Genomic DNA, 26,844 nt, shown 5'->3' with positions numbered 1-26,844 from the left:
CGGCTCGGCTCGGCTCGGCTCGGCTCGGCACGGACCGGCACGGCTCGGCACGGCTCGGCCCGGCTCGGCTCGGCCAGCCCCGGGGCCGCTGCCCGGGGCCACCGTGCGGCCGCAGGAGCTCAGGGGCTGGGGACAGGCGCTGCTGACACGCAGCGTGCTGAGGTGCCGGCGCTGCCTCCCCTCCTGAAGGGATATCGGTACACTCTGGTATATTCTTCAAGTGAAACCCGGTTCCTAGTGTATAACCTTTAATTATTCCCTCACAATTCCTTTACATTGCAGTATGTAATCGTTATTTATTCCCTCACAGTCACGCCAGGGGGTGCTCCCGTGGGTGAGCCCCTCACGGGGCACAACACCAGGGGGCTCTGAGGGGCTTCCCCGGCCACCCCAGGCCCCGTGCAGCACTCCGAGCCCCTCAGCTTTGGCCTTTGTGCTTTTACAGGAGCTTTAACCGTGCACCCCGCAGCTGAGGGGGATAAGGTAGCGCCCGGTAACCGCGCCCCGAGGGGGCAGCCAACATGGCGGCGGGGCAGCGACACCGCCCGGCCCCGCACCGCCACAAGATGGCGCCCGCCCGTGACGTCACAGCAGCAGCGAAGGGGGCGTGGCCTATTGATCCGGGGGTGTGGCCTGTGCGTCGGGGGCGTGGCCTATGGAGCAGGGGGCGTGGCTTGTGGCTTGAGGGGCGTGGCCTCCGCACAGCGCCGCCGCGAGGCCCCCGTGCCGCCGGGCTGCCCCGGCGAACGCCTGCCCGCTGCCGCAGTGCCGCCCTCAGGCGCGGCGCGGGCAGCCGCGGGGGCCTGGCGGCGGGGCGGGCGCTGCCCGGTGCTGGCGGCGGAGGAGCGGGGCCGGGCCGGGGGGCGGGGGGGGCGCTGCCGCCGCCATGCCGCTGTTCGCCGCCAACCCCTTCGAGCAGGACGTGGGTGAGAGAGCGCCCGGGAGGGGGAGGGAGGGAGGGAGGGTGGGAGGGGGGCGGGGGACGCGCGGCCGCAGCCCCGCGGCGGAGCGAGGCCTGGTGGCGGGGCCCGGGCCGGGTCGGGCCGTACCGGGCTGAGGTGGCCGCGGGCAGGCCGAGGGCGCTGCCTCAGCCCCGCTGGGCCCGCCTGCCCCGGCCGCTGCTTCCTCGCCTCAGCTGCGGGTTGTCGTCTGGTTTTCTCCAAAAAAAAAAAAAAAAACACCAAAAAAAGCGCCATTTTTGGCTTAGGGCGCCGAAAAAGGAAATTAAAAAGCTACCTGCGAGGGTCAGGTTTGTGCCTTCTGTCAGGCTGGAGCTTCAGGTGAAGAGGAGTTGGGCGTCCGTGGGATTTTTGGCAAGGCCGCGGTACGTGCAGGTGGGAAGGGCTGGGGGCAGCGCCCCTCAGCACCCCTCGGCGCCCCTCTCCTGCTTGCCCCAAGCCTGCCACGATCCCAGGGAGCCTTCGCAGTTGGGATGCCCAGTCCCCTGCCTGCCTGCCCTCCCCAAACCCCCGTGGGACTCCAGCGTCGAGCCGCGATTGCAATGAAAGCAGGAGCTCGCCGGGCCAGCCGCACAGTCAGGTTGTTTGGGACACCTCGTGGGGTTTGTGTGTGTCCGGCGTCACCCTTCACGTGGCTCCAGCTGCTGTACCTGCACCACTGAAGGTTTTTTGACCTGGGACTGTCGCAGCTGTGTGCAGCGTTCGTTGCCAAACCCCAATGCTTCAGGAGTGTTCTTTTATATGCTGTATTTTTATAGCAATGTATTTTCTGTAGCGTTGTAAGGGTGGCAGTCTGTGCGCTTGTGCTTTCTTAAACTTTGCTTTATACCTACCAGGCGTAACTGCTTGCACATACTGCTTCTGTCAGGATTTAACTGTTTTATGTTACTGTTTTTTCTTCTTTTTGCTTAAGAAATAAGGTACGTACCAAGCACGTAGGTGAGCCCAGCCGACGTCCTGGTGCTGCAGGGAAGGAGAGCTCCTCTCCCGTGTTCTCCTCCACCCAGATCGTTTGAATTCCCCACTGAGCCGCTTTAACTCGCGCGTTTTGCCACAAAACTTATTTCACAGAGTTATTTGGCCGACGCGTTGGATCATCTGTGAAGGAGACGAGTTTGGAAATTCGGCAATTTAAATCATCGAGGGCTGCAAAGTGCTGGTGAAAGCGAGGGGCAGGGCTCCCCTGAAAAGGTCCCAGGGAAGAGCAGGGCCCCGCTGCTGGGGGCAGCGACAGGTCGGGTCGATGCAGCTATCTCCTCAGCCCATATGCTTCGTGCTGCGGTTTTCTCAGGGCACCTCTAGAAAGCGTAGATAAGCGCTCCCTCGCTCTGCCACAGCTGGTTTTGTTTTCGTGGTCCGAAACGTGCGCGCCTGCTTTTCGGCAGGGCTGCCTGCAGCCTCAGCTCCTGGCTGCTGCCTCGCCTCTAGCTGCGGTCCCACGGGGTTAACCTCTGGGACGGTTTCGGAGGAGTTTGCTTTCCTTCGGCTGTTTCTCTTGTTGAGAGGCTAGCCCGGTGCCTGAGTTCTTTACAGGGTTAGAAGCGATTTCATTTCCTGCCTGGTGCTCTTCGTAGGTCGTTCATTCGCACGTGCTGTTCTCCAGCACAACCCTTGCTGTCACAGCCTTTGGCTCTCAAGTAGCTCTTCCTCCAGCGGAGAAGAGTCTGCGCCGCCTCAGCTTGCGAGCAGCTAGCCTGCTGTCGTGAGCCTGTGAGCACGCCAGGGGAGCAGGAAGTCTTTGTGTAGCTTGAATGACTCCCAGACCTGCCCGCGGGGTCACGGGTGGCTGGTGACTTGGTGATTTTTGTTTCCTCGGCCTTTGCTGGAGCGTTTGCCTGGGGTGTTTGGTTCTGGTGCTGTACCTGCCTCTTTGTGCCGCCTTACCTTGGCGGCCCGTGTCTTCCTGTGCCAGAACTCCGCGTGCCTGTCATTCTCCTCTCGTTTCCAGCCGCCGAGCTCATGTTTCTAGGAGGATCTTTAATCGACTCTGAGTTCGTGTTCTGTCCTGCTAACTGTCACCTTTGGCTGTCCAATCCAGCCCTGATAGCTTTATGTTTCTCCTTACACGATGCGTTAGTCCTCCCTCTCATTGGAGAAGCCTCCCAGCTTTCTGCTGGCGTCCCTGTGACCCTTCCTCCCGCGGTCAGTGTCAGCCAGGGTTTGCAGTGTTGCTTTCCAGAGCGATTCTCGAGGCGCTCGGGAAGTAAACGCTCCCCGCCCTGGGAGCGCTGTACATCCCAGCTCGCCTTCCTCGCGTTGCGGAGCGAGCCAGGAGCTGTGGCTAATAACTTGCACGTGGCTTCCTCTGCAATACCGCTCTGCCGTCTGAGCGGAGCAGCTGGTGCTTGAATTAACCCCAGGGAAGGTGCCCTCCCGGGAACACCACCTGCCTTCTGCTGGATCTCATCGCCTCCCCTTTCATTTCGCAGGGATAATTCTTGCTTCAGCGCTTGGTGTAAGGCCTCGCAGATGTTTGAGGACAAGCTGGTTGCGGGTTTTGGTGTCATTGGTGCTTGGATCTTTCTCTCTTTCACTTCTTTAAATCTTCTCAAGCCCTCGGACTTTACCTTCCTTTGAGTGACTCAGCTTCCTGGCCTCTGAATCTGCAACTCCGTGTTTGTTTGTTTGGTGCAAGACGTGGTTATTGAGAACTTCCAGGGTTTTGTAGCTTTCAGACCGACGTTGGGAGTTGTTTGCTTTTCGGGCTGGTGGCCAATTGACTCGAAACAAAATGTCAGGGCAGCTTTTTGAGGACAAGTATCCCGGGAAGCCTGCTCGCTGGACTGGGTTTTCCCTGCAAAAAGGTCTCTCAGAGCTCCCTTTGGTCAGTCCAGTTCTTTGCAAGGGGACGTGAGGGAGGGGAGAAGAGTGGTGCTGTGCCAGGGGAGCCTTAGGTGGGGTGCTGGGGAAGAATTCAGCCAGGCGGGGGGCAGGCGGGCATGGGGCAGGGCTGGGGTCCCATGTGGAGGGGCCCCAAGGGATGGGGCAGCAGTGGGGTGCGGTGGTCCTGAGGAGCATTTTCAGCCCGAGGGGTTCCCCCACTCTTTCCGTGGGGTTGAGCAGCTAATTACCCAGGGTCATTCAGTTAATTACCAGGGTCGTTACAACCAGGGCTGCCGTTCAGCGAGGACCAAGTGGGCGGTGCAGCGTTACTGGAAGTGCAAGTCTCATGAGCACAGGGCTCATCTTCATAATCGCTCGTTAAGTCAAAGCTAGGCGGCTTCTTTTGCTCTTCTCTGGTTTGGGTATGCAAAGGCAAGGCGAACAACAGAAGGTGTAGGTTTAAGTTTTGGGTTTCCAGAAATGTGTTTGTGTGGTTCTGGTTTCTCTTCCGAAAGCCAGCAGTCAGGAGCAGGCCTCCAGTTTTTAACCTTTCACTTTTGTTATTCTGGCTCTGTTTTTACAAACTTAGAGTGGTGCTATGTCAAACTCCAAATACAAGATTGATTGTGCCTACAATTTTTTATTTCACATATGTTTTGGAGGCAAATCAGCCTCCAGAAGGTTGTCGTTTCAGTGATCAGGCTTTAACTAACGTCACATCAAGCTGGAAGGCTCCTTGCGCCAAGTCCCCCTGTGACTGCTTGGTTTTCTCCGTTTCTAGTGTAAAAATTGATGCGGGGGAAAAAAAATTGTTGCATTTGAGTGTTTATTTTCTTAGCCGATGTGTTGTTTGGCATTGTCGGCAAGCCTTGCTCGAGGGAGCTGAGGGCAGAATAACAAAACACTGCACGCGTTCGAAGGCTGCGCGCCGGGCAGCAGCGAGGGCTTGCTGTCAGCGGCCAGCGTTGCCGATTTCCCCGTCGGTGCGAGGCGCCGTGCGTGCAGCGGGACGCAGAGCTCCAGCTAAATTCACCAGCAAGAGGTCTGCGGAATGGTGAGAAACGCTCCGGGTAGGCACCAGCGGCACACCGCTTCCCCCGGCAGGGATTTCTCCTGATGGGTCCCCGCGCTGGACCCTTGTTTTTGCGTGTTACCTGTCCCCTGCGTGGGGAATAAAGGGGAGGAGAGGAGAGCCGGTGTGATGAGGCTGGAAGGCGGGACGTACTTGTGAGCTCCCCGTCCGGGGGCCCTGGGCACCGGGGGGGCCCTGGCACGGTGCGTGGCAGCGGGGCATTGGTGAGGCGTTACCTTCTTTCCTACGGGAGCCGCAGGCCGTGTTCCAAGGCAGCACCTTGCCCAGCAGTCCTTCCTTTGGCAGCAGTACCAGCGAAGGGCTCCCGTCCCCTCCCCTCCCCAGCTGCTCATCCTCGCACTGTCTCCTCTCTTGCATTGGCACGGTTTTTCCCGCAGCTGCGTGGCAGATCAGATCGGATCGGGGAGCCGATCCAGTTCAAAGCGATTAATCGTGTTGCAGTCTTTAATTTTTTTGAAAATATTCCAAGCAGCAACACAAATAAACACGTTGTACTTTTACCACCGCTCCTGTAAAACTAAGCTCGAGCCTGGTGTTCCTTCATCGGCTGGAGAGCTACGGAGCACAAGCTGTTAGGTGTTTTAGGTTTGTGTTCTCTTAGCACTGAAGGAACCTTGGAAAAGGCACCTTCCCACATCCGTTTCCTCTGATCAAGGTCCCCATCTCGGCATCTGCAGAGCAGTTACTCTTCGAGATGATTCTTCAGCTGGAGCTCGTGGTAAGCAAGAAGACAGATGTTGTTAATTCGTCATGCTGGCAAGGAAGGAAACCTCAGAAGCTGTACGAGATTGCTGTAGGGCAGCCTCCTCGCTGCCAGCGGGACCGCGTCTGCCCGTGGAGCGGCGTGCGTGGGGCTGGGAGGAGGGCCCTGCGTTTGGCACGCGGCTGTGTGCTCACAAGTACGTGCAAGAAGTGTTTACGCTGCGCCCTCGGCTTACAGGCTTGCGCTCTGACTGGCCTGTAAGCAACCCAAGTGCCCTGCGTGTCCTACCTGCCCGTGCCCACGTGTCTGTTTCAGTCCAGTTCTTCGCTGCGCTGTTTCAGAAGAGGTGGCTTTTGCAAACCCAACAGGTCTGTGTCTGTCAAAGCACCTTAGGTGCATTTTAGGGGTGCTGTTATGTTCTTTTTTTTTTTTAAAGAACCTCTCCAGAAATCAGTTACCTGATTTGATTCCTTTTCCATTTTAAAAGGAGTGTAGTGGAGGGAAAGAGAAGGGGGTGGAGGAAGAGGGAAGTGTAGCGGTCTGCGTTTGTGGTTTTGGTGTCAGTGAGGTGATAACACTCAGACACGTGGCGGTGCCTGTCTGCAGGCTTGCTTTGCTAGCTGTGCCCGCCTGTATCAAAGCGCTCCTGTGTCTCAGGTGAGTTTGCATCCTCCTGAGGCAGGGGGCGTTGCTGGGACTGGAAAAAACAAGGTGCAGAGTTGGTCGCTGCTGTCTGTGGTGTTTTGAGGCTCCAAAGACTCAGGTGTGAAACACAACCCTGTGTTTTCTCAGCATCCATGCCTTTCTCTTGACCTACCACCGCTTCTTGGTGTTCACCGTTGTCTTTTTGCTCGTGGACAAAGGGGTGTCTGTAGCGGACACCTGGGGGTTCAGAGCAGAAACAGCTTTCAGCTGGGGGTGCCGCAAGGCAGCGGGATGTGCCCGGCCTGTTGTGTAGGCATTGGTGCTGGTTTTGTGGGTGCTGCTGCTGCTGTCACTGGATGAGACGCAGTAATTTGGCTGGCAAGTCCTGATGGCAGGATTTGCACCCCGGGGATGGAGGCGTGCAAGGTGATGCTTTTAAAAACACGACTTCAGCTGGTGGGCCTTCACAGCAAACAGCAGGCTGAAGCTGTGTGCGGCGAGCGTTGCGTTGTGCTGCTCCTGGTGTCTCCTTTGTGCTGGTTCAGTACTTGCAGTTCACATACCCAGGCAATGCCCTGCATACAGGGGTTCTTTGTTTTGCTTTTTTAAAAATAAATGGCATGTTAGGCAGCTTAAAATTGCAGGCCCTCCTTTATTTTCAAGAACAAGCAATTAGTTTAGTTTTAGTGTCCTAAAAATATTGAGGCACTTAAAAGAAAATCCAACACTCACGTCTTTTCTGGGGAAGTATTTTAAGGAGCTTTGTGCTGTAGGAACGTGCTTTCAAGCAGCGTTTGCTTCCCTTGAAGAGTAATTCCAACCTGTGAAGATAACGTGTGGCCAAAATTGCCAGCTTCCATTCCCCCTCCTTGGTCTGCTTTTACCTCTGTAATGGAAGGTTTCGGGGGCTCCGCTGTGCTCGAGTTCTCTTTGTGGAGGCCGCTCCGCTGCCAGGGGGTGTTTGTTGCAGCTCCTGGCTGCAGAACTGAGCCGTGGAGCTGGTTATCAGAGAAGACGCTTAGCTGCACACCCGAAAATGCATTTATTCGGGGTAGTGCTGCTGTCAGCAGGCCGTGTCATTTTGGACCAGCAGCTGTCGCAGAGCGCCGTCGTGTTAATAGTTAGTGACCATGATGTGCTGCTTTAATCTGCTAAATAGCCTTTAAAGTGCTCAGTCACTAAGGGACTTGGTGACTTCTCTTACTCAAAATGCTGTAAAAGTAGTAATTATGATATTGCCAGGATCGTTTATGGAGTGCGTTCTGATGGAATTACTACGTGGCGTAAAAATCTGAAAGCTCTTACCTTTGGGCTTAGTCAAAATACTAAAGTGGCGTGTTAAAATTAAATCGTAAGGTGGCAGATGTAATGCATAAAATATTGCTCTCATGAGTTGTTTTAATGGAGCTGTCATATTTACATGGCATTAAAATAACATGGTTCTAGCAAAAAGTCAAAGGGGAGGCACAAATAAATGACGTTATCCCTTGTCTGCTAACATCGAATGGAACGCTGTGAGTGTTAAGTAGGGATACGTTCTTTACGTAAAGCAGTTTGGGTTTTTGTTGGCCGCTTTCGGGACCTTCAGTAATCCTTCCGTGTCGCTTTCATTTCTCAACGCTTGTGACGTTCAGATTTCTTGAAAAAATCTAGTAGAGGAGTGTTGTAAGAAGTTTATTGAAGGAGGAGGTGGTTTTCCCTTAGAGGTCTGAAAGGATTTATTTATTCTCCTTGGAAATAAAAAGGAAATTATATATGATATATAATATATATCATACATATATATAAAATCATAATATATATTAAATTTTCTGTGTGAAATATATCATAATTTATATATTTTCCGTGTGAAATATATCCTGAATGCAAAGATTGGAAGGCCTTGCATAAACTCTAACTTAGGGTTACGGCCTAAACTTGGAGTAAGCAAGCAAAGTGTACAGAAGCAGGTTTTTCATTATTTACAGCATTACACTTGAAGTTGTTTCACTTTTTGGATCTTTAAAACACTTAATGCATTCCTTAGTCCCGTGCTGGTCTTCCCATAAGAAAATACATGCAGAATGCTTCATAAAACAGGAGGAATTAGCACTCTGGAAGACACTGCCTCTCAGCATTTTATATGGGGAGATCCCTTTTTTGTATGGCTGTGAAGGTATTTGCTCACTAGAATCTGAATTTAATCGGGTATTTTTATGCTTAATCAGTCTTGGTTTTCTTTACAGAAAAGGCTACAAATGAATATAACACCAGCGAGGACTGGGGTCTTATTATGGATATATGTGACAAAGTTGGCAGCACTCCTAATGGGTAAGCTGTGGCTCAGCATCACGACGTGTAATTTCATCTTCCTGTGAAGAGGAATACTGTTTCAGGAGAAACACACCTCAAAATGCTCATTGTAGTCAGACATGCAGGAAATGCTACTGATCTGATGCTTCTGTAAGCTCTACAGACGTGTGCAGTTGGTTTTAAAATTCTTTAAAAAAATATTCCAACCAGATTTCCAGTAGAGCAATTGGGAGACGTTGAACGCATCCCAATGTTAGGAGGTTTTGCACAGTAGACCAAGTTATTTATATTTAATGATCTTGCATTCCTTTTGAGAAGGCGCTATGTCAATAGGAAACGGTGAACTAGTTTCTTTGGAAAAAAAATCTAGTTAGGACAGTTTGCTATTTATGATGAGGAATTTATCTGTCTGTTGATTAGAAAGGATGGGACTGATACAGGAGAAAAGAGGAAAAAACTGAGGTCAATGCCCACCTTGATTTGGATCAGTTTAGCCTAAGTGGTAATATAGAAATGTAAGTGGTATTTCAGTGATCTTACAATTGTCAAAAGGATCTGCTCATTTTTAAGGTAATATTTTTGAGCGATAAAATGTTTCAAATTCTGTAGTCAACTTGAGCTGGTACATACTTGAATTCTCAACTGATCTTAATTTTTTATCATTTATTTGTCGTATTTAAGGGTACTACACTGAGAAAGTTCTTTTTGTATTAATTATGTCCTGTCCCACAGGGAAGAATGGCGAATCTGTTCAATCTGGGAATCTTCAGTCCTCAAGGGAAAAAAGTGCAGAATATTCTTTGAGTCCTTTTTAAAAATCTTTAATGCTAGAAAACATCTGTAGAGGGGAAAAAGGGATTGTAAAAACTTAAGTTTCTTTTGTGTTGACATTCAGGTGTCTTGAAAATGGGATCCAAGAGCTAACAAGCTGTGAATGTTTTTAAAATTAAATCTATAGAGAGCCTTTACAGGAGCCAATTAAATAGCCATTCGGTCACTGCTGCTGCAGAGTTATTTTTTTATAAATGAAAAGACATTTCTTTCATTGTCTATTTCAAATCTATTTTCTCAACGTAGTAGCAAATGCTCTCTTTGTGACCTGTCAGCAGTACTATGGAAACTAATACAAAATGTCAGCATAAAAATGGAGTCTGCTCCAATTCAGCACGTTTAAGAGCAAGCAAGTTGTTAAATATTTTTTTCAGGCTTGCTCTGGGAAAAGTTTAGGTTAGGTTCCATTTACATTTCTTAAAATAGAGACGGTTTTGTTTGCTTACCAAACTTGAGTAGCTGGTTTCATTCATTCTGCAAATTAGGTCAGTCACATCTATCGCTAATACTTCCTGTGTTCCTTTTGTAGAGCAAAGGATTGCCTTAAAGCCATCATGAAGAGAGTAAATCATAAAGTTCCCCATGTGGCTTTGCAAGCACTTACAGTGAGTAAACTGTCCCTGTTTTCCAAAACCTTTCTGTTCCTTTAGGTAATGGAGCTGTGAAGTGTGTACTGATCAATTAATACCTTTCTGTGTATCTGCGGTAGTAGTGGGAGAGTGCATGCTGAACAAAGATTGAACTTTTTCTATGCGTGCTTTTATTTCGGATTATTGTTGTCATACATCTTCACCATTGTATTTCTGTTGTCAGCTTTTAGGAGCCTGTGTATCAAACTGTGGAAAAATATTTCACTTAGAAGTGTGTTCTCGTGATTTTGCTAGTGAAGCTCGAGGTATAATAAACAAGGTAATTATTTTGTAACTTTGTGGGGGAGAATTATTTTGGTGATTTCTTTGCTTTCTCTCATCATAGCAAAGAACTGGCAAAACTAATGCTCTAGTTAATATGCTAGCTAATAAAATTTTCTAGTTTTGGTGCAGTTGCAGGTACTGCTGGCTGTTTGTCTTATCCCTGAAATTTGTGTATTTTCATTTACTACCTGCCCCAAATTTTAACAAAATTACACGAGCAATTTTAATTATAATCTGTGACTCTTCCTAAGCCCAATTAATTTGATAGTAGTGAAGGCAGCTTTCCCTGAAAAGAGTTTTTATTTGGCTTTAATGAAATTCTTAAGCTAAAGTGCAAAGGGAAAACAGTGAGAAAGTTAAATTACATTTTTACAAGGAAAAGGAGGAAGGCTTCAGACAACTTTAGTTTCTAGAGATTCTCAGAACACTGAATGAGGAGTTAACCGAGAAAGGAAGACTTAAATGGTTGGGGTCAAGCAGCTGATGGGATCTAAATCTAGATGTAAAGAACTGAGTAAGCAGAACCTGCTTTACCATAATTACTGCTCCAGTTGGAGACAAAAATGACTAAAGAAGATAGTCTTCAAATATATGGGAGGCCTGGAATCATCAGAGGTTGAGCAAAGCAATTAAGGAAACTAATAAAATTGCTGGGAAGCAAAATGAGTTCATGGCTCTTCTGTTTCTTGCTTTCTGTGGAAAAATAGGTCTTGAAGTCCTCCACTTTATTCTCATTAGCCATGGTCCATTCTGAAATAGAACATTGACCTTCATGCTCTGACAGTGCTTGTGGATGTAAAAACAAACCTCTAATCCCACTGAAGAATCGCCTACCGGAGCATAAATTATTTTGTTGTTGGGAAGTACTTGCGTTTTCCCCTGTCCCTTGCCCATTTGGAGAAAGAATCCTCAGAGGGCCTATAAAATTGTGCTTCCTCCTTTTCTCTGAAAGAAAATTAGTTCAGACAAGTGTAACAAATACCTTTGTGCTGATAATGAACCTACTGGGCTACATGGTTTATTTCAATTAAATGCATGCTCGAGCCCAAACTCGTCAATGTTCTTACTGTTCAGCGTGTTTGTGGGTGAGCCACAGGCTTGCGCTGTGGTCTGAAGGACACTCAGATGGGAGCATTTTGTGCAGTCCCACGCTTTCATCTGTACAAGGCAGGCTGAAGCAGATAGAGGTGAGCCCACCAGCCCTAGAATACTCGCTCACCAGCAGGTATCCTGGTGTTAGTTGGGATGGTTTGGGTTCAAATGGTAGTCTTTTTGTTAATTGGAAGGAAAACCACAAAGTGGATGGAGTCTGAAATGCTTAGTCCACGTTTTACCCTTGTAACATTGGCATGACAATCACGTATGTTAGCTGCTGTCATGAAGTGTTGCTCTTTTTGCTCCAATGTTTTTTCTAAGGCTATTAGAAGATTAACAGCAGCTCAGGTTAAAGGTGTGCTTCTGAGGTATGCTCAGAAGCGTGTCCTTTAGCCATGTAGTAGGGTGATGCGTGAGTCTGACTCGCTTTTCTCAGGTGGTTTATCTCTTGGCATGAGGTTGTTAGCAGGTAAAATTTGCAGTGTTGCACAAAATCAGTGGTCCTGCCTGGATTTAGGGTAGCTGTAAATCATTCAGATGAAGGTAGAGGACAGAGAACGGCATAGAGGTAGGCAGCCTGAATCTCTCCAAACTATTGAGGTGGAAGCATGGCTAACATTTGAAAAATTGAAAAGTTTGTCAGTCTTTTTCCTTAACCACCTAAAATTGACTCCACTAAAATTACAGCAGTATGTGTAGGTGAACTGCCCGTAAATTCCAAGTTTTGGCTGTGCAAGAGAATTTGCCTCAGAGGATTGCTGTAAGGGCTGAAGGAGGATGCTCCAGGGGCTAAACATGCTGTCTGTAATATCTGAATCAATGTATAAAAGGTCATGTATGCTAGGTTCTGTTTTCAAAATTTTCTTATTGTCTTATTGAATGCAATGAATTGATTATTAGGGTATTTATTAAAAAAAAAAGGGCTTTGGTAACAAAGTTTTACAACTCTTTCTGCTCACTTTGAGGTGGAAGTATTGCTTTCTATGCAATTTTGTCTTCTAGGCTCATCCAAAAGTATCTGAGAAGCTGAAAAGTCTGATGGTGGAGTGGTCAGAAGAATTTCAGAAGGACCCACAGTGCAGCTTAATATCCGCAACAATTAAATCTTTAAAAGAAGAAGGTGTAACTTTTCCTGCTGCTGGATCACAGGTAAAAGCTGGTTAGGAATACTTAGTACTTCTGCTCCTGTTAGCCCTCTGGCAGTGAACAAAATGAAAAGCTGTCCACAAGAGATCTTAGGTGCTTTTGGTCAGAGGAGAGTAGGATCCTTGTTCTGGTTTGGTTGCCTCCCAATACCGAGGTTCATTTCATTCTGCCTTATATATTTCCTTGCCTTCTGAAGAAAAATAAGAACAGACTAATAGCTATTTCATGATGTCCTCATGAGTTGTTTCGTTTTAGATCTGTCTTTCTTCAGATCATTTTTTTAGAGCTCTGTCGAGCTGTCGCTGCCTTAACTCTAAGCAATCCTACACCCACACTTTGTACTTGGTGTTTCATGGTTCTAATTGCTGACTTGGAGCACAAATCTTTTTTTTTTCTTCACAGAGCCTCATGAAACAAAGGGCAGTATCTGGAACTGAGACATCTTTGAAGATGATCTGTTCTGTGCTATGCTTTCCTTTTCTAAATCCCCATTTCCTGTTTCAGTTTTCTGTCCGTGTCAGGAGTTGTACTGGCTCTGCAGTGGTGGGTGCTCCAGTCCCTAACCTCACTTGCTCTCTGTGTTTTCCTTCTGCTGGTGTATTATGCCTGATCATCTAGCTGCCAGATATGGTGACAGGTTTTCTTATTTTCTGTGCTTTATTATTGATGCTTCTAAATATTATGTTCAATGTGAGTTAGGCAAAGGTCAATCCTGAAAAATTAGAACTGTCACTTCTGTTGAGTTTTCCTTACGTGAAGTTTACTTTTCTCTGTATTAAACAGAGTTGTTTTTAATACTTTTACAATCTTTCCTTTCTCTGCAAAGACGTTTTCACCTCGGAATCTAGGATGAGCATTAAAACATATGGTAGAAACATGGAAGATAAAGAGAGCTGCAACCAGTTGTGCTTTCTTTCCTACAAATACATATGAAGTTGTATCTTTGTCTTGACCTCACACACTTCACTGCAAACAGTAACACTGAGGTTTGTTAGTTTCTGGTATACTTGTACAGAATTGTTTTCTAGGACCGTTGATAACCCCAGTGTCTGAAACTAGGTTCTTCGTTCCTGCAGGATGACTTCCTTGTTGGAGCGAAAACTCTAGGAATGATTTCTCTGTGCTGTTGTGGAGACTCAGTTAGTCAAGGCAGCAGCTCCTAACATTCGCTTTTTGTTTCCACACTCCCAACAACAGAGATTGAGGGTGTCTTCTGGTGTGACACGGAGAAAAATCCCACTTTTTAACAAGTCCAGCTGCAGCTTAATAACCTGGGTCTTCACAAACGTAGGACTCCAAAGAGTTTTCCTTCCCTTTTGAGGGGAGGTATGGAGGGCAAAGGCAAAAAGAGTAGTCATTTAAACAGAACTCATTTAAATAATGAGGAAGTATTTAAATGAAATCTGTTAAATAAACGAGATCTCATTATTTATTTTACTTTGTTCGCTGCTGAAAACAAAATAAAACATGGATGAGATTCCGGACAACAGTAAATTTTTTCATCTAGAAGATCATCTTGGGTCGGTAATGAAACCTTCTGATAAGGCAACTAACCAGGAACAACTTATTACTAATTTTTAAAGTATATAATTATAGAGCTTTCTTCTTCCCTTGTACCATGAACTTATTCTATTGTTAACACATTTGCAGGCTACCACAAATGCTGCTAAGAATGGTTCATCATTAAGTAAAAACAAAGAAGATGAAGATATAGCTAAAGGTAAATTACTAGTCACAGCCTTGGGTTAGGCTTGTGCTCTGGAGCGTTTTGTTAAAATGCATAGAAATAAGCTGCACCCTCTTCTGCTGCAAGAACTGAACGCGAGGGCACAGCAGGTTGGGAATTAAAGTTTATGTTAATCATGCACAAGTTATGGAACATTTTAATGTCTTACCTTTTTGTTTTGTTGTAGGGCAGAGTAAAGCTGTTGAAATGTAATAAATGGCTCATAGTTTGGAGAAAAAAATATTAAACATAAAGACCATGTTTATATTATTAAAATATTTCCTTTGATTAGGAAAGCAAACTGCCTTTGTATACAGGGATAAAATATACAGACTTAACTGTTTTATTTTCCTCTCCTAACTGTAGCTATTGAATTGTCATTGCAAGAGCAGAAACAGCAACAAATGGAAACCAAATCCTTGTACCCATCTGCAGAAATTCAGCAAACCAGTCAGAACGCAAGGAAGGTGCGAGCTCTCTATGACTTTGAAGCCGTCGAGGACAATGAGCTCACCTTTAAAAGTGGAGAAATTATTTTTGTTTTGGATGACAGGTATAACATGCTCAGATGAAGGTGCCTTTATTCCACAACTGTTGTGTCGTTAGCAGTTTTTTCCCCCCAGGGCTTTCTTTTCCACAAGCACATATATTGTCACTCTGGCCTTCCCCAAATATCTTTATCTTCTGCTATTTGTTCCATACCCCAAATTGTTTAAACCCTTTAAAAAAATTGTATCTAACATTTCTTTGAGGCCAGACTTGCCCTCCTTCCCCAGTTCATGTATTTCTCCAGTGATTTTAAAACAGAGTCCCCCCATTTCTTAAAAACAGATTCCCTCCCCTGCCACTGCAACACTATCTGATGCTGCTGGAGCCTTTCTGTGGCTGTAATCAAAGGAAGCTGCCTTTTCTCTCTGAAGTTTTCCTGTGCAGCTGTCTTGCTTTGCCTGCTGAGGTTCAATGGAGAGGCAGCATGCTGTGATTCTGATGGACAGCATCCTGGTTAAGCTTGGCTTGCTGCTTTATATAATAAAAATAAATAAATAAAATACCAGCGGCAAGGAGAAAGTAGCCTCTGCCCAGCCGAACCGACTGCATGCCACTGGCCCAGTTGTCACTGCCGTTTGTGACCTCAGGGTGGTTTTGGTGCAGAGGGAACCTCTGTGTATTTCATTAGATAACCATTCTGTGGTGGAGGTCCAATTTGTAGCTTTTAAAATGTTAATTGGTTATAACGTCATAAGAATAGTTATGCACATTGCAGTACCGAACTCCAGCTGATACCAGAAATTGTTGAATCTCTGGCTGTCAAGCGTCACATTTGCTAGGAATAAAACTGAGGAAAAGTGCTTCAGGTAGTTATTGTCACTCTTGTCACTGTTGTTCCAACGATAGCTAAGAAGCAGAACCTACTAACGCTGCTCTAATTTAACAGGCTGTGACAGATTAATTATATTTCTAATGTTAGTCCCCACTTGTGTACTTCTTGTAAACTTCTAGGTGAAGCTATAATGGGCTATCATCTAATCACTCTGAAGAACTGAGGAGCTGTGCTTTAAGCTTGCAGTGATTGCTGCTAAATGGTTTTACTTCCCCCGAGCCCGCCCTCTCTCCTCCCCAGCTCCTGCTTTTGGCTTTGCTGCTGGGCTGCTAATCTGTACAGACATCCTCCTTTACCTCTGTTACCGGACACCTAGGGAAATAGTGCCTCAGATATCACAGGTTTTCCGTCAAAAGCACAAAATGTTGCTGATGCTCAGAGGTGATGTTCAGGGTTTTGTAACACGGCTTTATCTCCCCAGTGACGCCAATTGGTGGAAAGGTGAAAATCATAGAGGAGTGGGATTGTTTCCGTCTAATTTTGTGACTTCTGACTTAAATGTCGAACCTGAGGCAGGTAAGTTAGCTGCTAAAAAGCTGACACATTATTTTTAGAAAGGCGGCCTTATGGTGGAAGTACTAATTAGCCCATCAGCAAAATCATTTCCTGAAATCAGCCCAAGAAAAGAATTGAGGGAGAAATCCTGACGCTGTTGCAAGCAAACAAGCATATACCACTGCTGTAGTTCACTTTTATGATACGTTTTGATTGTAAGTTGTTACCTTCTCCCTGTTGCAGTAATTCAGTTCATTTTGCCATAATTCTTAGAGAGTAACATAATACTTCTCCAGCAGCTAGGTGCATCACTGCTTAAAATACTTACTCAAATTTCTATCTCATTTAAAGATTTGATGCTAAGCAATTAAAATGTGTACTTTAAGTTAACATAGTAACGCAGCCACAGGAAAGAAACTACTGTTTGTTCTTGCAGCAACTGTGGATAAAAATTGTGTTCCTGAGGATACTACAGAAGAAATTAAGAAAGCAGAACCTGAGCCTGTATATATAGACGAGGTATGCAGTCACTTTCAGTGTACAAAAGTACTGAAATTTTTAAGAGATTAAGACGTTGTTTTGATGCTGCCAGTTAGGAGAACTTTTTTTTATGTAAAGACCTTTTTTAATTCGAAAATTAAAACAGCCTCTGCCATGCTTCAGAAATAGCTGTTGTTAACCTTATCTTCCACCTTTCAGGACAAGATGGATAAAACACTGCAGGTACTTCAGAGTATAGATCCTACAGATCTAAAGCTTGATTCTCCAGATCTTCTAGACTCAGAAGGTACTTTGAGAACTAAGTTTGCTAATTCTTTTATTTCTTCTCCCAATTCTTTTCCATCGATTAAGCTGGTAATTCTTTTGTATTTATGTTAAGCTCAGAGAAACCAGGGTATCTACTGTCAGTGTGCTGTAGAATAATTTATTTCACAAAGGGAGCATGGGGATATAAGTATAACTCTGTGTTTTCTAACAGTTTTCAAGCTAAATCCCTGTTTAACAGAGCAATTTGCTTAGCTTCTAGCTAGTATACTCTGCCTGATCTTTGCAAGAAATACCTACCTATCAAAACTCTACATAAAATAAGCAATTAATTGTCAGTCAAAATTTCTCCAAAGTACTGCTTGCTAAGAGGGGAGGGGAAGTTCAGCTCACTTAAGAGCTGGGTAGTTCAAGGTGTGCAAGAACAATTGAGGGTACTTTGGGGGGGAAAAAAAGTTTTGTAGAATGGAAAAACTGGAAAATAAGGGAATATCTTCAGTACAGGGGGCCTAGATAGATTCATAGGCAGTATTCCAGTAAAAGATGAGAACACCATAAACCTTGGAGGTGGAAGCAGAAATGCAAAATTTTCTGTAGTTTTCATCAGGAGTCTTCTGTTTGTGGAGGGAAAGTGAAGAGAGGATGACAAAGCAGAATAACCAAAGTGTTTTTCTCCTCTGGTTTGGAGGAATTGGACACGCCTGATAACTAGGGACACTGTCCAATTTTTATGCTTAGTGTACTTAAAGTATATTTTGGCTGGATTTAAAATTCAATTGTGAAGTGTGCTAACTACTTTGACTCTTTTGTGGTTACAGATATTTGCCAACAAATGGGTCCAATGATAGACGAAAAACTAGAAGAGATAGATAGGTGAGTCAGAATGTAGCTTCTGCGTGATTTACTGATACTTCAAATTGTATTAATTTTTTATTTTAATTTTCTCCTTCATCTCCCAAGGTAGAAAATCTTGCAAGAAAAAATTAGACCATTCTGCTTTTACTTTTTAACATTTACTACTCACACCAGGACTTCTGTACTTAAGGTTTTGTTGCTGTTCTCCTAAGCATACTGCATAAGTTACTTGGTGTATTTTGTATTAGCACTTGATTGTAGGCTGGTCTATCTGTCTGGAACTTGACATCCTCATTCTGATGCTCGCTGCCCTCCACGACAGGAAAATCTGTTCAACAGCATCATTACCCCGTTCCCCTCGGACTCAGGGGTATTTAATGGTGAAAGGAAAAATCGATTAATGTCGTGGAGTTGCCTGCTTTATTACAGCTAGGGAAGGATGGTGGTTCACCATTCGGGCTCTCCTTCACTGGTAGAAGGAACGGGGTGGATTCTGACCATTTTATGATACAGATGTGCAAGAAATCAGCCATCTGTCTTTCAAGATTTTTTTTTCATGCATGCTCAAACCTGCTTAATGAAGTACTTTCCTTTTTTACCATCTAACACTAGATGTTAGAGCAACTTAGTGTTTTGCATACGTTTGTTTTGAAACAGAAAACATTCAGAATTATCTGAATTGAATGTGAAAGTTCTGGAAGCTTTGGAGCTCTATAACAAACTGATGAATGAAACGCCGATGTATTCAGCCTACTCGAAACTCCACCATCCCGCACAATACCCACCTACATCTTCTGGTGTTTCAGTGCAGGTCAGTACCCTCTTCTGGAAATAGAGACTTTCCTAATATAGATTCCTATTTAAAAAGATGACACCAAAAATGAAGTGTAGGCTTTCTTGCTAGCCTACGAACAATCTGACATTGCCTGGTGACTTTCTATAGCCTTTAGAATATACACTAGAACAGAGTACTTTAATTTGCAGTTACCTGCTCATACAATAAGCTATAGATGTTAATTTTGCTCACTTTAACATAAAGATGATTTATTGAAAATACTTAAGATTCTTTCTGTGATTTTTTTTTCCTAGTGAGAATTGTGTGTTTCAGCAGCTTGGTGGATATTCTTGCGATGAGTCATGTTCTCAGTCTTAAAGTAAAATGTTACCTTCTTATCTAATAGCAGGGATGTGAGTGAACTTGAATATTAGTGCATTAATCATGAGCCCAGTGCACTTTTGCTAAGTATAGAAACCTTCATCTGGTTTTAGCTCTTTTTTTCCAAGGGGGAAAAAAAAGGTATTGTATTAGTGGGTGTAGTTGCTCAAAACGGATTTACAGTATCTCTTGTGTGCCATATTGGTGTCCTAAGAAAACAAAAATAGAGGGGAGAGGGATTTTAAAGATCCTTTTTTAAAGAAAGCACAGAATGAGTGTCTTTACTTCAAGTGAATTTTACTTTAATGCTAATTGTTCCGTGGGAAAAGAATAAAGAATAGTTGCCATAGCAACTGCTAGATCTGAAAATCTGTCAGTTAAAGTAACTCTATGTCCTTAGCTTCTGGTAATGATGAAAAATTCAGTATATTTGGAGGTTAAGAAGTAACATGAGCCAAAAGGCAACGGGAGTTTACTATTTCTTTCAAGATACATGCTTCCAGCAGTGAAAATGTGAGATAATGCTACTCGTGCTGGGCCTAGCACAGTTACTTGACACAAAACTGTCTGTTCCTTCAGTGTCCCTATACTGTCCCAAGTCCAAAAGCAATACAGAGCAGTACAGACTTCCATAAGCATGTTATACCACCTGCTCTATCTGAATTTTGAGTGAAAACTTGTGTTATCTTAAATCAGAGATGCCAGAAACTAAAGTTTTTTTAATTTCCTCTTATGTTAGTCTTAGAATATTCCTCTGTTTTTATTCCCAAAATGTATTAAATAACAAATCTTGTATGGTGCTCATCCCACTCAACCGTGTTTGTGCATCAAAATGTGTGAGGACTGAACATGGTAAAGTCAAGGGAGATTACAGAAAAAGAAACAAGGCTTCTGGGAGGGACAAAGGTCTTGTACGTGATACAAAAGGATCGTCCAGACAGTAAGGACAGACCTTGTTAGCAGGGCATTTTTGAAAAAGGTGCCTGCTGATGGCAATAAAGGATGCCTATTCACAAGTCGTGTGTTAGGAGAAGTTGCATGTGTTGGTTTTAGAACGCTGTTGGAAAGTTGATGTTCATTGAGCCTTGGAATCCTGATGTATTTGTTTATTGTATTCTGTGCCACATTTGCTGCTGCTTAATTGAAAATAAAAGGTATGCTTTTTTTTTTTAATTAACAGTCATATCCTGTACAGCCACCTAGTGGAAACTACATGATCCAAGGTGTTCACCAAGTCACCATTTCCCCAGGTTATGGCCTAGGACCTGATCAGATGGGGCAGCTGAGGTCTCTGCCTCAAAATATAAATTCTTCTGGAGCAACTCAGCCTGCTCAAGCTGCCTATTTAAGGTATCATTTCAGCAAACTCTTCCGTCACCCTATTCCTGATGGTAATTTTACTGCTTTGCCTAGAGGCTGTATCTCCGTGAGGTATTTACAGTGACGTGTAATGCTGTTTAACCGCTTTGAAGGTACACAGATTGCTTTTGGGCTAGGCAAAATTCTCGCTTGCAAATCTGCTTATCAGAGAAATAGATGTGAACTTGTCAGAGTTAGATTTGGTTCGGTTTGTTTCGTTACAGCCCAGGACCAGACTCTGTGCTGAACCAGACGTACGTGAACCAGAATGCTGGTCTTCCATCAGCTGCCAGCACCGCTGCCTACAGCCAGCAGCAGATGGGAGTGTCGGTGGATATGTCAGCCTACCAGAACAACGCGTCCAGTTTGCCCCAAGGACCAGGTTATCCCATGGCAGTTCCTGCTCATTCCGTTCTGCAGCAACAAACAAACTACCACCAACAGCCCCTCCTTTAAAAACAAACCAGGCTCATACTTCTAAAATAATGAATACAATTTGCTGAAGCTAATGATTTTTTTATTAATACCTGTCACAGATATCAAAATGCATTTTCCTTTTTAAGTAACCCAACTTAGTGCATTAGGGTGATGCTGAGTTAAAATACACATCAGAACCGGTCGTTAATCGTTTGCTTAAAGGTAGTTTGAACTAGATTAGGTAACGGTTTAAAATAATTTCAGATTACTTTGAGCCCTTAGTTCAGTGGTTTCAGGAAACGCCATTTGTGAGTCTGAATATAGGAAAAAGATTGGCCAAAAATAATTTTCTTTTTAATGTGTTTCTGGAAACTTGAGGACGCATACTCAGTGGTATGCGTTGCTCTCAGTACGCATTCTCTCTTCTGGTGTCTCACTGTAATCTTTCTATCCAAGTAGCTTCAGAAAATCTCTGCTGATTTAGACACCTCCTTCTCTCTGTGCTGCTGTCGTGAGCTTTATGACACGGTGTGCGCTAGATAATTGGAACAGCTGCACGAGTTAATCAGAGGAGAGCTGGAGGAGAAAATGATTTGATACTGTGACGGAGAGGACCATGTACCTACAGAAGTATGAGGGATGATGTTTTTGCAGTGCTGCCTATTAGATTTTGGGAAACTACAGAGAACTTTGATGTGTTTCTCTTGAAAGAAATTGCGGGGGGTTGCTTGAACTTGCTTTTGGCAGAGGTGGTACACGCAAGGGATGCTCCCAGCAGACTGTGGGTACTCCGGATATGAGGTGCTGAGCCAGGGTCTTGTACAGAATGTATTTTCTTTTCCTTTTTCTGTTGTATGTAGAAGTGAAGGAGAACTGCACTTCTGTGTGGTAAAGGAGGGGATCAAGAATGTTTGAAGCTTAAGACTGAGAATCCACCTTTGTTCCATTTCCATTGGGGAGGCAAGTGGAACAGGAATCATCTGTATGGGACCAGGGGGTTCTTGCCTCTCTAGGATTTCCTTTTGCTGCTGCTGCCATTTACGTGTCTAAATAAACGCTGGTTACAGAGGGAAACTCTTAAACAAGTTGGGAAAGGTGTATTTAACAGCCTGCGTATAGGCAGACTACGCGTGCTTTGTGAGTGTGCTCCTCATTTAATACAAGGAATGGCTGCATATTGAAAATATCAGACGTCCTTAGAAAAGGAATTGCCTTGGGACTGTGGAAGTGAAGCATTTGGTGGCTAAGACAAGAAATCTAAGAATTTCTTCCCTGATGCACTTTTTAATGGGTAGGTTCTTTTTTTTTTTTTCCTTTAAGGAGGAACAGTCGAGCTGAGTTACCTTTCAGGAATGTTTTTTCTTTTATGGTTTCAGCCTCTGAAAAAATCACTTAATTCTCCTGTTTACCTACTCAGTTTAGCATAGTTGTATTTATACATATTTTAACAATTTTATGATGAGTCATAATCTTTAGATTGAGAAAATAATGGAAGCAAATCACTGATAAAACATCTTCTTGTTAAATGTCTGAAACTCCAAAAATGTCTAAATAAGTATGTTTGGTGTATAATTTTTCTACCAAATGAGAACTGTCAGATTGTAGACTGTTGCTGAGTAATAAAAACCACCGTTCACTCAGTGCCACCTCCATTGCTTTTGCATTTTATTTAATTACTTAGTATCATGACTTTATTCGATTGCAGCCTCGTGCTTATGGAATAAGAGATTCAGTACCTGCTCTTTAAATCATTATTTAAATCTGTGCAGTTAGAAAGAACCTATCATCTTTCCTTTTGAAATGACTTTAATTTTTGGTATACTTCCCTCTGAAGTAGTTTAGTACAAATAACACGTTGCAATACTGAAGTATTCCAATAACTTTTTCCTTGTGTTAAGAGGAATAATTAACTTCAATGCTGCTGTTCAAAATTCTTATTGTTTTGAGATTTTTTGTAAGAGTTTATTTTGTTCCAAATTGGTTTATAATCAAACTAGACCTTGCTGTCATTTATATAGATTTTCCATGTTTATTAGTAAATGAGATAAAGGTAGGTATTTTTATTGGATTCAAAACTTTGATCCAGCAGAAATATTGAGTATCCTAAGCGGAGATGGCTAGACAGATGTGATCTGATTACTTCTAATTATTTTATGAATATAAATAATGTATATACTCATTTGTCTGAGATTTTCTACACAACTACATATATGCATACTGTTAAAGCCTGAAATTTTATATAAAAGCCAGATTTGTGATTGTCATCTCTTATATTCTGAATTCTGTGATATGCAACTTGTAGATAGTGTAAAATAATTTAATTATTAAAATAGTGTATTTAGAGGGTTTTGGTGTTAATAGGAACTGTTTTTCCTCTTCAAACTTCTATACATTATCATATTTATTTTTAAGGCCTGATTGTAACTGAACATGCTGCCAAAGGATTTATCTAACTTCGGATTTCTACACTAGGTTTATTCCTACTGTTTTATAACAGGAATCAAGGGTAGATAACTTCTGCTTTTTCATATAAACTCTTAATAGTTAACATAGAAGTTTGTGCAACTTTATAATGAGAATTTTATTGTAATATTTGTTTCATGGATGTTAAAAATATCGATGCTAGATACATTTTCTTCTAGTGTGAATTGGCAACCTATTACGTCTAAGTTATAGTCAACTGAAAGCAATGATTTCATGTCTGTAATGCCACCATTCAGAGGTGTGTGTTGAGACTCATTGGTATTTTGTATGGCCTTGATGTGACAAATGCATTGTCTATTAAATTTGGTATAAAAATTACAATATTAAAATTGTTTCTGTAACAGGTAGACCTTAAAATAATGTTCTGTGTTCATTTAGCTTTTGTTCATTGATGTCCATAGGCTTGTGGAACAGTAATTCTTTTGAAGGCCGTCCTTTAGAAAGGAGTGCCGAGCAGGACCTGGCTGTAGCTGCAATCTCTTACAGTAATTATTTTCTGATAGGAAGGGTTTTTTCTTATTTTTATCTATGCATCTTTTCTAAGACATAATAGGCACTACTCTTGCTTACATTGAACACTGTGATATATTTGTCGAATTAATAACTTTTTAGAATTTATGGCTCTTACCAGTTAAATTTTACATGAAACTGACTGAAACTGTTTTGAATCAGTGAAAATGAGAAATGAAGGAAAAGAAATGTAAACGGGGCAGGGTCTGAGCACTTCCGGATTTTCATCTCTCTGCTGGCTCCACTGGAATTGTAACGTCTGCCAGCTAGCGAACTGACCCCAGCATACAGCATGCCTGAATTTTGGATGCAGATTGTGGTTCTACTTCTATTTTGCCTGGGGTTTGAGGTGAATATGTACTGGTTAATAGATGCGTCACAGTTCTTACAGAAAATTATCTTAAAGAGTTTGCAGTATTAAGAATGGGGGATGTGTTTTAATGGAATATCCGTTTGGCCTCCTGTCTGCAATATGTGTGCATTGCCTTGTGTGAATAAAACAAAGTTTATTTAACAAACACGGGCGAAGAGTCTTCTGTTTACTACTCAGGTTAAATCCTTGCCAGCAAGACGAGGCAAAAGCTGCGTGAGGTGCCACTCACAGCGTGAATCGTGAACTTCAGTGCTGCAGCCTTCACCTTCCTCCTTCCCCAGCCCGCTCAGCCGTGCGCCCACTTACCTCCAGCTCATCGCGCTCCCACGCGCTCCCAGCAGCGCCAGTGCTGTGGAAGAGGCGAGCTTAATTTCAGAGCCGTGCTGCATTTCACCTCTGCTGGATGAGCTCCTCTACTCGGGAACCCTTGCTCGTTACCTTTGGTTGTCTGTAAGCTGGGCTCAGCAGGTTAGAGTGCTGCTGCATGCTGGTTGCTAACCAATACGTATGTTAACCGCTATGGGGAACAGAGGAGAATAACCGTAAAGAAAACGGTAACGCACACAATTGCCACAAATGATAAGGCGTTTATATAGAAAACACATACAATGAAATTTTAAGAGCAGTGTATCGCACATCCTAAGAATGAACCATAATTGCTTAGGGCTTATTATAGGTTTTCAAGGAGACAAATTACCCAGAAGGAGTCATAGCTCAAAGTAAGAATAAATCCTTGTGCTTTAAAGATGCCTTCTGCTGAGGCTGTGAGTGGATGCCAAACCAATGTGTGCAAGGAGCCTGCTGCACCTGAGGATGGCATTATTAGACACAAAGCACCGTGCTGCACTCCACCACTTATTTACAGCACCCTTTTGAGGCACTGATCCTACTGGCTTGATTTCAGGTTACTTTAAACTACACCTCTGAACCTTACAAAGCCAACACATTTACTAAATTACTGGCAAATGCTTTGTTCTTCATTTCAAATCTCAACCATGACTATGTCTCGCTGAAGTGAGATGAGTGTGTAAATTTTCTGGACAGTATCTTAAACTGGGAAGTGAGCAACATAGCCACACCAAGAATAATGTCAAAAGTATCCTTACTAGTACCTATTTAATGATTAAGGTGAATTTAAAAATAATCTAATTTAGACTACAGCATTCATGACCCACATTCATCTCCGATAAAGAAACCAGGCTGCCTAATTTCATCCAGGGTTTAAAAAAAATTAAAATCTACAGTTTGTGTCTATAGTGTGAGAGAAAGAAATGTGTTCACCCTGTCGTACCTTGGGCTTTCAGCAGAGGTGTGCTTGTTCTGTATGGAGCCAGTGGGCAGCAGCCTTCAGAGCATGATTAGAGCCTATTATGTAGGTGTTTGCCTTATTGCTGCCTTGATTTCACACATCTGGTATCTGGGTGCACTAATTGTTTTCGCAAACTTTAAAGGTCATGGCAGCTGGCTGGAAAAGGTAGCTCTAACGTAATTCGGAATATAAATAAAGTTGCTACCGCATAGGTTGGAGAAACGGTGGTGCTTTGATGCTTTTGGCAGCTTGCTTTCTTGATCCCTTTCCCAGTTGGTTGAGAAAAAGTTATTTTCCAAGGGAGCTGGTCTGCGTTCAAAGCTTTCTGGAGTAGAAGTGGGATCAGTTCAAAGATGCACACATTTCTCATTCATTTCAGTGGGAGGTGTAATGTACTTGTAGCTAAAGCACAGGAGTGGGAAGCAGGAAATCCAGGTCCTGCTTCCCCTTCTTCTCCAGATTTCCTGTTTGACTTCAAACAAGTTGCTTCATCTCTTGATTTATTTTTATCCCCCCGTGCCCTGGAAATTACAGCATTCTTTATGAATGGTAGTTGATGCAAACTCGCACCGATCGATACTTGGAAGTGCCAGGTGGCAGCGCGGTGGAGGCTGGGCTGGTTCACACAGGTGCAGCAGCTGGGGATCAGTTCCAGCTTTCGGAGGCTGTGCTGGGCTCGTAGCCGGGACTTGCCCGGGGCGCCTGCGCTCCTCTGCGGTGTGCCAGGGCCTGCGGTAGGGACGGGGCGCAGCAGGGAGCCCGGCCGGGAGGCAGCTCTTGTTCCTGCACCAGACGCTGTACCGAAAGCTCTGGTGATTTCTGGCAGTTCGTGATCGTTTCTGTTCGTCATAAATGATTTTTGTTTGTAATAAATCTGTCAGCTCTGAGAATTACCTACCCAGCTAAGTCCAGATACAGCGCTCCTCAGCGGGCCCCTCACAGACAAGCCCAAGAGAGGCTGGGGAAGAGCCGGGTGCGGGTGCGCAGCCCGATACACCGCCAAGCTGGAGCAAGGCGAGCACAGAAGGCTCCACAGAAAGGCCGTTCCTGCTCTCCAACTTCAGGCAGGTTTCCACACGGCCGCGTCCCCCCGTCCCTGCCGGCCTTCCCCTGCCCGTGCCGAGCCCGGCTGGCAGCGCTGAGGCGGGGCCCGGGGGCACCCAAACGGGGCCGGGGGCCGGGCTCGGGGGGCGGTGGCAGCGGCGCTGTCGGCCCCCCCGGCTCCCCTTCGACGCCTCACGCGGGTCGTCGAAGGGCAGCCGCGCACCCGACCCGCCCCGAGATGGCGGCGGGGCCCCGGCCCCGTCCCGCCCCGCGCCGCCCGCCCCCCGCGCCGCCTCCTCCCCGTCCCCTCCCTCCCGCCCTCGCCCTCCTTCCCCTCCCCTCCGCGCTCTCTCTCCCCGGCAGCGCTGAGGTGCGGGGCCGCGGGAGCCGCCGCCGATCCTCGCTGCCATGGCCGCGGTGGGTGCTGCGGGGCCCCCGGGGGGGGGGGGGGGCGGCCGCCACGGGCCGG

The 26,844-nt window shown here is 44.8% G+C and overlaps 2 protein-coding genes and 1 long non-coding RNA gene across 6 annotated transcripts in view; 2 read left to right on the top strand and 1 right to left on the bottom strand.

The window, feature by feature from the left end:
• The first annotated feature begins 773 nt into the window (after window positions 1–773).
• On the top strand, window positions 774–24,172 carry STAM2 (signal transducing adaptor molecule 2). The gene is made up of 14 exons (XM_066999330.1): window positions 774–926; window positions 8,449–8,533; window positions 9,876–9,951; window positions 10,160–10,255; window positions 12,358–12,504; window positions 14,152–14,221; window positions 14,594–14,780; window positions 16,030–16,124; window positions 16,540–16,622; window positions 16,803–16,890; window positions 17,687–17,741; window positions 18,381–18,534; window positions 20,060–20,229; window positions 20,463–24,172. Exons 1-14 carry the CDS (start codon window positions 887–889, stop codon window positions 20,692–20,694), a joined length of 1,578 nt encoding a protein of 525 aa, XP_066855431.1. The 5' UTR covers window positions 774–886; the 3' UTR covers window positions 20,695–24,172.
• On the bottom strand, window positions 23,697–26,667 carry LOC125185021 (uncharacterized). Its single transcript, XR_010832287.1, has 2 exons — window positions 25,314–26,667; window positions 23,697–24,539 (listed from the first exon to the last, which is right to left on the bottom strand). It is a non-coding gene; the product is annotated as an uncharacterized lncRNA (long non-coding RNA).
• CACNB4 (calcium voltage-gated channel auxiliary subunit beta 4) overlaps window positions 26,667–26,844 on the top strand; it is a 77,574-nt gene continuing 77,396 nt past the window's right edge. For all 4 annotated transcript variants that reach the window (XR_007169829.2, XR_010832279.1, XM_048080974.2 and 1 more), the window contains exon 1: window positions 26,667–26,792. Coding sequence is in view for 2 of the 4 variants with exons in the window: in XM_048080974.2 (XP_047936931.1) it covers window positions 26,784–26,792 (9 nt within the window). In the remaining 2 variants the exon portion in view is untranslated. The remainder of the gene's footprint in view (window positions 26,793–26,844) is intronic.

Source organism: Anser cygnoides, chromosome 6 (assembly GCF_040182565.1).
Source record: "Anser cygnoides isolate HZ-2024a breed goose chromosome 6, Taihu_goose_T2T_genome, whole genome shotgun sequence".
In the NCBI taxonomy this organism is placed as follows: domain Eukaryota; kingdom Metazoa; phylum Chordata; class Aves; order Anseriformes; family Anatidae; genus Anser; species Anser cygnoides.
Note: the sequence above shows the minus strand (reverse complement) of the source record. Positions and strands in the feature narration are given on the sequence as shown.

Coding starts and splice junctions, on each gene's coding strand:
- STAM2 (XM_066999330.1), top strand. CDS start 887: ATGCCGCTGTTCGCCGCCAACCCCTTCGAGCAGGACGTGG. Junction 9,952..10,159: donor TGGCTTTGCAAGCACTTACA/GTGAGTAAACTG, acceptor TTCTGTTGTCAG/CTTTTAGGAGCCTGTGTATC. Junction 17,742..18,380: donor AAACTAGAAGAGATAGATAG/GTGAGTCAGAAT, acceptor GTTTTGAAACAG/AAAACATTCAGAATTATCTG.